The sequence below is a fragment of the Tiliqua scincoides genome, chromosome 2 (genome assembly GCF_035046505.1).
Source record: "Tiliqua scincoides isolate rTilSci1 chromosome 2, rTilSci1.hap2, whole genome shotgun sequence".
Taxonomy (NCBI): domain Eukaryota; kingdom Metazoa; phylum Chordata; class Lepidosauria; order Squamata; family Scincidae; genus Tiliqua; species Tiliqua scincoides.
In genome coordinates this window covers 22,788,528-22,798,641 of record NC_089822.1, presented here as the reverse complement: position 1 = coordinate 22,798,641, position 10,114 = coordinate 22,788,528, and the positions used below count along the sequence as shown (strand labels likewise).

At 41.1% G+C, this 10,114-nt stretch overlaps 1 protein-coding gene across 2 annotated transcripts in view; it reads right to left on the bottom strand.

Annotated features, from left to right (window-relative positions):
* Positions 1–2,467: 2,467 nt before the first annotated feature.
* Positions 2,468–10,114, bottom strand: part of DDX4 (DEAD-box helicase 4) — a 54,175-nt gene continuing 46,528 nt past the window's right edge. For both annotated transcript variants that reach the window (XM_066614370.1, XM_066614371.1), the window contains exons 20-22: positions 6,478–6,748; positions 6,281–6,379; positions 2,468–2,885 (exon numbers count right to left, since the gene is read on the bottom strand). In XM_066614370.1, the coding sequence (XP_066470467.1) occupies positions 2,805–2,885; positions 6,281–6,379; positions 6,478–6,748 (451 nt within the window). In that variant the 3' untranslated portion in view covers positions 2,468–2,804. The remainder of the gene's footprint in view (positions 2,886–6,280; positions 6,380–6,477; positions 6,749–10,114) is intronic.

The window sequence follows — 10,114 nt, the reverse complement described above, 5'->3', positions numbered from 1 at the left end:
GACAAGACTGTCCTTTGAAGAAACCATGCTGAGTTTCCTTCAGCAAGACTTGTTCTTCTACATATATTTTAACCTTTAACTATGCTTTCCACCAGCTTACCTGAAACAGATGTTAAGACAACTGGCCTGTATGTTCATGGGTCCCTTTTTAAATATCAGTGTTGTATTAGCTACCTTCTACTCCTCTGTCATAGAGGCCAATGTAAAGGACAAGTTACACACTTTGTTAGATCAGCAATTTCACATTTGAATTCCTTGTTAATCTCTGTCAATGCCTCTACAACTTGAAAGTTCTTCAGACACCCTCCCTAAGAAATTCAGGTTCAGGCATGAGTATCTGCCCTACGTCTTCTGCAGTGAAGATCGATGCAAAGAATTTGTTCAGACTATCTACTGAAAAGATGCAAAATCGTTTGTTCAGCCTTGCTACAATCCCCATATCTTCAAAACTTTTTATTTCCTTGCCTACCCAGCAGGTTTCCTGCTTTTGATATATTTGAGGAAATCTCATTCGTAACTTTGAGAGTTGGCGAACACTTGTTTAAGCTGGAATTTTAGTTAAATTTAGGCACCTCCCAATTGTTTTCTCTGCTCATTAGCTGATCTGTCAAGTTCAGGTCTTTATAGTGATTTTTTAAATATAGTAGTCAGCAACGTAAAGTGCCTTGATACCTTCTTTGGGGGCAAAAACGCAAGGTTTCAAAGCTGAGGGCATAACCAACAGATTGCTCCAAATCCTGGAAACATGCAAATTTCTGGCATCCACTTCATAGGTTAGGGGTGGCCAACCCACGGCACGCGTGCCACTAGTGCCACTTAGACACTTTCTAAGTGGCAAATGCAGTCACCACATATTTTTGAAAACGTTCAGATAATAAAGCACCACAGCAGTTTATGGCTTGCTTTGTTATGATTTCTTTACTACTGCTTATGCAGCAAGCTCCCAAGTTTCTAATGCTGCAATGGGTGCACTCAGGGTGGCTGCGCCTACTCTGATTTGGAAACGGGGAGAGAGGCAGCAAGAAAAATGATGGACAGGAGAGAAAGCTAATAGGGGAGGATGATAGTGAACTGCACTCTGCTAACTGGCAGGTCACTAACATATCTGAGGTGAGATTAGTGGACCACAGAAGAGGACGGGGTGGGCTATAGAGGGTGGGGGGCTGAGTACAGCAGTGCAAAGTCAGAAATAGGCAATAGCACTCCTGTTTCTTGATCTGTAGATAGACTGCCCTCAAACTTGGGAGGCTCTATTTGGCTACTGTGGTAATCACTAAAAGCCCTATTAAGGTGCAGTGGCGCATTCAAGATTCTTTACATTAAAAGCAGCTCATGGCATGCTGGCCACTCCTGTAGATCATATAAGAACTCTGGCAGGGCAGCACAGTGATTAAGTTCAGAGGAAGCACACACAGTACAATAGGTCATATCTTTTGTTTTGGAAATGAACATCTCTGTAAAAAGATACAAACATTTGCTTCCCCCCAAAAAACCTAGCATTTCTTTTTTGTTCAAGGTCAAAAATGTTGATTACTTTGCTTTAATTCAGTTCCAAATTATACCAAGCATTTTGGCAAACACAAAGAAAACTTCATACAAGTTAGCACTTTGAAACAGGAAATGGGGTACCTTTAAAGCTTATAACTCTACCCCTAGCCCACAAGGACACTTCGAACACAAAGATCATAGGAAGAAGCAAATGCATTAATGGATGTGTTGAGATGATGCCAGTCCTATTCACTTATGTCTACAAATTCAGCAGAAGGAAAATTCTGCAGAATAGAGAAGTTAAGAGCAGTTCTGCTCTTATCAAGGTACAAGACAAAGAGGTTGCTAAATGCATTTATTCATTCCCTGCCCCCAAAATACTTGAGGCCAGAGCTGTGGTGAATATAGCAAGGCCACTCATTTCAACAAAGAAGCCAGTTTGTGGTATTCTCTAAAAGGCACTTGCTGCTCAGCTCTTAAGTCCAAAGCTGCCAGGGACTATATATAGGAGCCATCAGGCTCTAACTAACTGGATAGTGCTGGCTTTTTTCCCTATCTAGTAAGATAAAGCTCAAGGTTCATAGACCTGGCAGCTGCAAGACTGGTCCCAGCAAAACCCCAAAGACAGTTTGAACATTGTGACTGCTGCATGCACTCACCTTGTGGCCACATCATACAAGCCACTAAGGCAAGAGAATCTTCCAAAGCAACAATATACACACCTGAAAAGTTTTGTGCCAGTTTTTATACCCAACAGGTTACAGAAACAAAACTATGGAATGTTGCATTCTATCCTGTACATTTTGCATTCTTAGCAAAATGTACAGGAGAATTATTGTAGCTTTAAGCAATCATTTTAAGATGAACACCACAAACTTTGAACTAACTGACAAGGGAACAACAGTGAAGTCAGACTTATATTTGAGTCAAAGACGGTTAGGATTGTACTCAGTTCTATGAAAATAGAAAACAGGACATGATCTTAAGTTTTTATTAAGCATTGTACAGTCATTTACAACAGCTCTTTACAACAAATTAGTGTTACTTCACAACCACTGAACATAAATTCAAAAGACAGAAAAAACAAATTCCTGTAGACCATTCAGTTGTCCCAATAACAAATGGATTGTATCATCAACAGTTCTTAAACATTTGAAGGCCACAATCATAAACACATGTACACTTGGAAGTAAGACCCACTGCAGTCAAAAGAACTCAGCCAAGTACATGTGTTTAGGATTTGCCAGGTTTTCAAACTATATTGTTTGGAAAATTATGCACGGTAAAGAAAGTGGTTTGATGATAGAAAAAGAGTCTTAGTCCCATGACTCATCAGCTGCACTTATATTTGATGCTGCAAATCCTCCACTATGCTGATCCTCTTTGCCATGGTAAACCTGCATAAACCAGAAGGGAGCTCATTTGCAGTTAGAATATTGCAGTAAAATGTAATATATTAATTCTTCCATTCTCAGATATATTAGGAAGGACTTGTCCGAGTTGTAGGCTGCCCTGAAACAGGCAACTTATCACTCTCATAGAACATCTTAATCTAGAAGTTGTATCTCTTTCCTGTACTTGGGATGTTCCCACTTAATTCTGCCTTCTATGACAAATTCTATAATTTGTCTTCTATGTAACTTTGAACTAAAAGTATTTTTTACAAAAATCCAACACCAATATTTTTCCTAACAATTCTATGTGCTCAATCAGCAAGATTAATTAGAACCCAATCTTGAGCCTTGCATGCCGACTTACTGCCAGTGCGCACTGTTGCGAACGTGTCATAAGGCACGTTTGCAAGCCCTTACTGTGGGCCCAGCACCAGAGCAAGTGCAGTGCTAGCTCACACTGGGCCCGTGTTCCACCACCCAGTGGTCACCCAGACTGCCGGGCGGCAGAGAGGTGAGTGGGGGAAGCAGGGGGGGTGTTCTGGGGTGGGGGGGAGGTGCGGGGGCAGGCGGAGGTAGGACCGGCAGAACTCAGCTCCACTGTATCCAGAGCCCTGTGTCGGGCTGTGCAGCCCAACGCGGGACTCTTTGATTCTGTGCCAACTCAAGAGCCTCCACAGAATCGAATAGCCCCACTGCTGGGCTACTCCCTTATTTGAGAAAAAGGGACCAAAGTCCCCTTCTCCCTAGGAGGCAGCGGCTGCCTGGGGTGTGCTGGATACTGCAACAGCCTGTTTTGGGCACTACGGCAGCCTTAGAATTTGTTTGCAGCAATTGCCATATAGTGAGTGTAAGCAGATTGATCTTTAATAGCAGATGCCAATGAAAAGTTTCAATTTCTCTTCCATTTGTTCTTGCCCAATACGAGAATATACTTTAAGACTTTCCCTTGTTGCTCTGCAACAGCAAAGAATGGCAATTGGCACATGTCTGTCAAGCCCACAAGACTGCTTGCCACTTGCTCCCTCTGACCTCACTCTCCTCCTCCCCTGGATGAGGGAGGGGAGAGAAGTTCATTGCCAATGTCATGCTATGCTTCAGAGTTGTTTGGAGCACCTCCAAAGTACAGAGCACCAGCAGGAATGATTCTTTTGCCCCCAAGGATGGAGATGGGGAAGGATTTAAGGGACAATGCCAATTTACAATTCCTGTTCAACACAGTGTAACACGGGGGGAGCCAGAAATGCACTCAAGTAGAACATGGATTTTCTACAAGCTGCCCTAGTTGTGACACTATGGCATACCTTGAGTAATTGATCCAATTGTAGAATCCATGTACTTTCACTTAGCCTCTACTAAATTGGGTAAGAACATAAGAACAGCCCCACTGGAACAGGTCATAGGCCCATCTAGTCCAGCTTCCTGTATCTCACAGCGGCCCACCAAATGCCCCAGGGAGCACACCAGATAACCTGCATCCTGGTGCCCTCCCTTGCATTGGCATTCTGACATAGCCCATTTCTAAAATCAGGAGGTTGCACGTACACATCATGGCTTGTAACCCGTAATGAATTTTTCCTCCAGAAACTTGTCCAATCCCCTTTTAAAGGCATCCAGGCCAGATGCCATCACCACATCCTGTGGCAAGGAGTTCCAGAGACCGACCGCAAGCTGAGTAAAGAAATATTTTCTTTTGTCTGTTCTAACCATCCCAACACTCAACTTGAGTGGATGTCCCCTGGTTCTGGTGTTATGTGAGAGTGTAAAGAGCATCTCTCTATCCACTTTATCCTTCCCCTGCATAATTTTGTATGACTCAATCATGTCCCCCCTCAGGTGTCTCTTTTCTAGGCGGAAGAAGCCCAAACGCCGTAGCCTTTCCTCATAAGGAAGGTGCCCCAGCCCAGGAATCATCTTAGTCGCTCTCTTTTGCACCTTTTCCATTTCCACTATGCCCTTTTTGAGATGTGGCGACCAGAACTGGACACAATACTCCAGGTGTGGCCTTACCATCGATTTGTACAACGGCATTATAATATTAACCGTTTTGTTCTCAATACCTTTTCTAATGATCCCAAGCATAGACTTGGCCTTCTTTACTGCCGCAGCACATTGGGTCGACACTTTCATTGACCTGTCCACCACCACCCCAAGATCTCTCTCCTGTTCTGTCACAGACAGCTCAGAACCTATTAGCCTATATGTTAAGTTTTGATTTTTAACAATTTAACAATTAATTGTTAACAATTTCAGTTAACAATCTCAGAAGTTCACCAAAACCTAAAAGTTGTTACAAAATTCCTTTTTGGCATCCATACTCAAGTTTATGGAAACCAGAGAACTATGTGGCTGGCCAGGAAGGGGATCAGAATCCAAACTAAGTTGCCCAAGGCAGGATTGTTCTCTTAGTATGGTTAGCCTGAAGAAAAGGAAACTAAGGGATGATACAATAGCTGTCCTTTAAGTATGTTAAAGGTGACAACACAGAACAAGGAGGTAACAACTTGTTCCTTTAAGTATGTTAAAGGAACAACACAAAACAAGGCTTGTGAAGGCAGAACTAGAACCAGTGCTTGGAACTATATGGAAATAAATTTAGGCTAGGCATGAAGAAGCATGTACTAAATTTAAGAGCAGTCTGGCACAGGAGCAGTGGATGGATAGCCTCCTGTCAGGGATACTACAGAAGTTGCCTGCACTGAGCAAGATGTAGACTAGATGACTTCCAAGATTCTTTCCAACCTAAACAGTTTATAATTCTATTACAATCTTCTCCTCTCTGATCTTTTATTGACGCACTGCAGCCTTGTCACCTCTATTCAGTATTCAGCTCAAAAATTTACTTTTCTTGTTGCTCTGATTCAAGCATGTCCCACTTAAAATCCTTGCACTGTCTTCTTGTCTTCTCCCAGAACTAGCACAAGTTCCTGGTACTAAGTTTCAAATCCCTCCACCGCCTTGTCCCTTTGCTCCAATCTCCTGCTTTGCTCCTGACCTTCAAACTTCTGACTTCAACTACTTAGCCGGCCAAGGGTCTGCTTCTCTACCCCATATGTCAGGAACTCCCTCCCTGATTACCTGTGAAATGTCCTATCTTTATTCAAATTCCTCCTCAAAACCCACTTTTTCTATGAAGACTTTGGCCTATTCTTTTGATGCTACTACTCATTACAACTATCTATGTCTAGGTACACACATAGGAAATAACCGCACACTCTTCCCAATCTAAGCTGGCACATTCCCTGTCCATACTTCTGTTATATTCAAAGGAGATATTTTAGATTTGTATCCCCTTGGTGCAGTGACCCACCTTCTCTTCCATTGTAAAGCACAATGCATTCTGATTGTATATAAATTGCATCATCATCATCGTCATCATCAACGCTTCAGTGAAGACTTACCTTTCGCGAATCAACAGATGCAAACATATTTCCCCTTGGATTGCTGAAATCAATTCCACCAGCAATTTCTTCTAACCATGCTGGGACTTCCTGTTGAGCCTCCAAAAGGAAAAAAAAAATCAATCACATTATAAATAATTCATTTTGCCACTCTCAATCTAATAAAAACAAGACCTTCAACAAAAAAGGCAACTTACATCTGCAAGCACTTTGACTAAGGGCCGTGCAATAGCACTGTCTGAATGGGGATCAAAGAAAGAAATTGCTTTGCCTGTATTACCACACCGTCCCGTTCGTCCAATTCTGTGCACATATTCATCAATTGTGGAAGGAAGATCTACATTTATAACATGTTGAACATTTTCAATATCCAGGCCTCTTGCTGCCACTGATGTAGCAACAAGAACAGGACATTTTCCAGAACGAAAGTAATGAAGAGCTTCTTCTCGCTCTCTCTGCTCTCGATCACTGTAAAGAGAAAGAATTAATACAACTTTGCAGAGACAGTAACTTTACAAGCAGTCAAACCTCTTATCAAGATGTAAGAAAAATGCAAGAAAAATGGTTTAAATACACATCTGTGAAGCTAAAAATGGTACTCAATGTTATGATAAATAAGAATACTGACTGTAGATATGTAGCTTGCCCAAAGTTTGTTGCACCTCCTACATATTCCATTTGTTCTTTTCAAAAAACGAGGTAGCTAAAAGAATTACTTCAGAGGAACATCCTAATTTTACTGATGGGAAGGAGACCAAAGATAATTTACAACCTGAAAAATGCAACTTAAGTTTTGCAAAAGGCTTGTTCCTTTCCATACAGCATAAAACTATCACAAAAATCTGTACACTTTAACAGAGCATTAAGTATTGTGGAGTAATACAGAAATATACAAAAGAGGCTAAACCTAAAAACCTCCACCTGTAACTTTTCATGGTTGCTGTAAGAGTCATTCTACGAAAGATGTATTTTAACTTTCCAAACACACACATTATGTACATCAAATTCCCAGTTTTACAGCATTGAGAGGCAAGAATACAAGAAACTATTCTTCAACTGTAATCAAATATGATACATAGACAACTGTGCAAAGAACTAAGGTTGGGTTTAACTGTAACATTAAACCATGGTTTAACATGACTAGCATAAGCCTCAAGCTTGGACACAAGGAGAGGAAGTTTGTTGCTTCCATTCTTGACTTAAAACTAGAATTTGTTGTTGTATCTGAACTTGGGCAAAGAAATACATGAAGAGGATGCACATGGAGGAAGGATCACTTTCATCAACACAAGTCTGTCCATACATCAAGATCATCTTTGGAGGCCCTCACTGCATGCCTCCACTGCAAAAACTGGGATGAGGAACTTCGGTGGTACTTTTGGGGAGAATGCTTTCCCCAGGGAGGCTTTCCTGGTGCCTTGCTTGATATTCTTTTACTGTCTGACAATCTTTTTAATTTCCTCATGCTTTTTAATTCTTTACTGCAGTGTTTCTCAGTCTGAGAACTGGAACTCATCAGGTGGGTCACAAGCCAGTTTCAGGTGGGTCCCCATTTATTTCAATATGTATTTTTAATATATGTATTAGATTTGATGCTCCCATGGTATGTAACTGCATTTGGGGAAATGTTATACAACTGTACTTCCAACGGGCTATGTATATGCTTTCAACAATGAAAATAAATGAGGCTTACTCCTGGGTCAATGCAATCAATAGGATTGCAGCCCTTGGGATGTTTGGGGAATTAAAACAAAACAAAACACAGATTAGCAGTTGCTTGGGAAGGTTGGGGGAGGTTCTTTAAGTTTTTAAACATACTTATTGTAAACTTTTAATTTACTTGATTTGATTTTGTCTCATGGTGGTGTTAAAAATTTTTCCTGCTTGAAGATGTCACTTCCACCCATGATGTCACACCCAGGTTAATGTCATCACTTCTGATAGGTTTGACAGATAGTCATTCTAAAAAGTGGGTCCCAGTGCTAATAAGTTTGAGAACCACTGTTTTAATGAATTGTTTTACTGTAGGTTTTATCTACTGTTCTTCTGTACACTGTTTTTATTGTAGCATTAGTGGAGACTTTTTCATTGCTATATACTATATTAATATTTATATGCCACTTTTCAACTAAGTTCAAAAAGTAGTGTACATAGTAAGAGAAATGAAAAGTTGATTCCATCCCAAAAGGGTTCACAATCTAAAGTTATAAGAGACACCAGGAAACAGTCAAATAGACATTAGGTTGAAGGATGAAAAAAAAAGTTGCTCTCCCCCAGCTAAAAAGAGAACCACCACTTTAAACAGTGCCTCTTGCCCAGTTAGCACCTGAAAACTTTCTCTTTTTTAGTGTGAGTACCAGAATATACATTCTTAAGATGAATATGTTTTAGCTGAACTTAGTTTTCTCCAGGATATACACTTCCTTTGAGGCAGGGACTTCATCACATTATGCTCAGAAGACTCGACAGATGCCTCCGAGGATGACGCTGTGAGCAAGTTCTCTCTCCAATGCTGGGAAGGAGATTCTGAAGCACACCCCTATTAGGCTCAGCATCAGACACACTAAGGCAGCAAGATACCAAAATGTCTGCAAAGCTTTGTATGACAAGGACATCCCACACTACCCTGCAATCTTGAGATGAAGGTGAGGAACTTCATTAGGCTTTAAAAGTACATTCAACAGAAGTTAGTATGTTGTTGGGCATTCCTGAATGTATCCATGTCTAATGTTATCTGCAGTTGCTCTTTTCTTTGTATGCCTTAGACAGAACCCAAGTTTTTGAGCAAGTATGCTACAAAACAAGTCCAAAGGAAAATAGTAATGCACATGGGAAGCCCCAGGGATCCTGCCTCTAATCAGCCAACCTGGGAGCAGGCAGCAGTGCAGAATGGGAGAGGCAAGTAGACAGGTTACATCTTATACCATACCATTCTTGGAACCAGGATCTTCCTAGTTTCTGCCCCAAAAATGGCACACTAACTTGATGCAACTAATCCACTTGTGGCACCTATGCTGCAAGCTTGCCAGCCATGTAGAAGACTGACAACCATGCACAACCATTCACAAAATCTTTTGCCACCAACCTTTATTCATGGGAAGTAGCCATATATCTGAAATAAAACAGGAATTGAGCTAAGAAAAGAAGAAAGAAATGAGATCAACTGAAAATGAACGGCTTGGATTAGCATATGAGCAAGGAGTTAATTAAAAGTCCAGATCCAATTATGATCTTAAAAGGAAGAATGAAAGCAAATGCATGAGAAACAGGAAAAATATAAACCATAACTGCTTACAAGCTAATCTTTATCTAAATCACTAGTGTGTCTATCTTATGGACTTTCAAGAATATTTGCTTTAGTTGTTTTGGTCAACTTCACACAATTCACCACCTTAGCCAAACTCACAACACTGAGTTAGGTGTCAATATTAAAACTTAACACAAAAGCAGCAGCAAACCTATTCCCTTTAGGTTTTGCTTTGACTGTAGCCATGTGTCTTGATGTAATATGTTGGGGAGGGGCACAGCAGAGGAGAACATAGGGAAAAGTTTGCTGGCTCTTCAAAGCAGCACCCAAAAACTGAGTCCATAGAGTGCATCAGCGAACACAAGATACACAGGGGTCAGCCAAACAAGATGCACTGCATCCTGTTATTAAATGGGATACAGATAGCCCCCAGCTTATGGGCATCCTGACTTACGGACAGCTGCGTCAATACTTTTGTGTGTAGGTACAATCTGTCTGGCCTTGCACTTTTGCACAGGCATGATAGTGCTGTTCCAAGTTACAGTATGTTGGTTCTGACTTCTGGTGAACCAGAACACAAGTTAAGG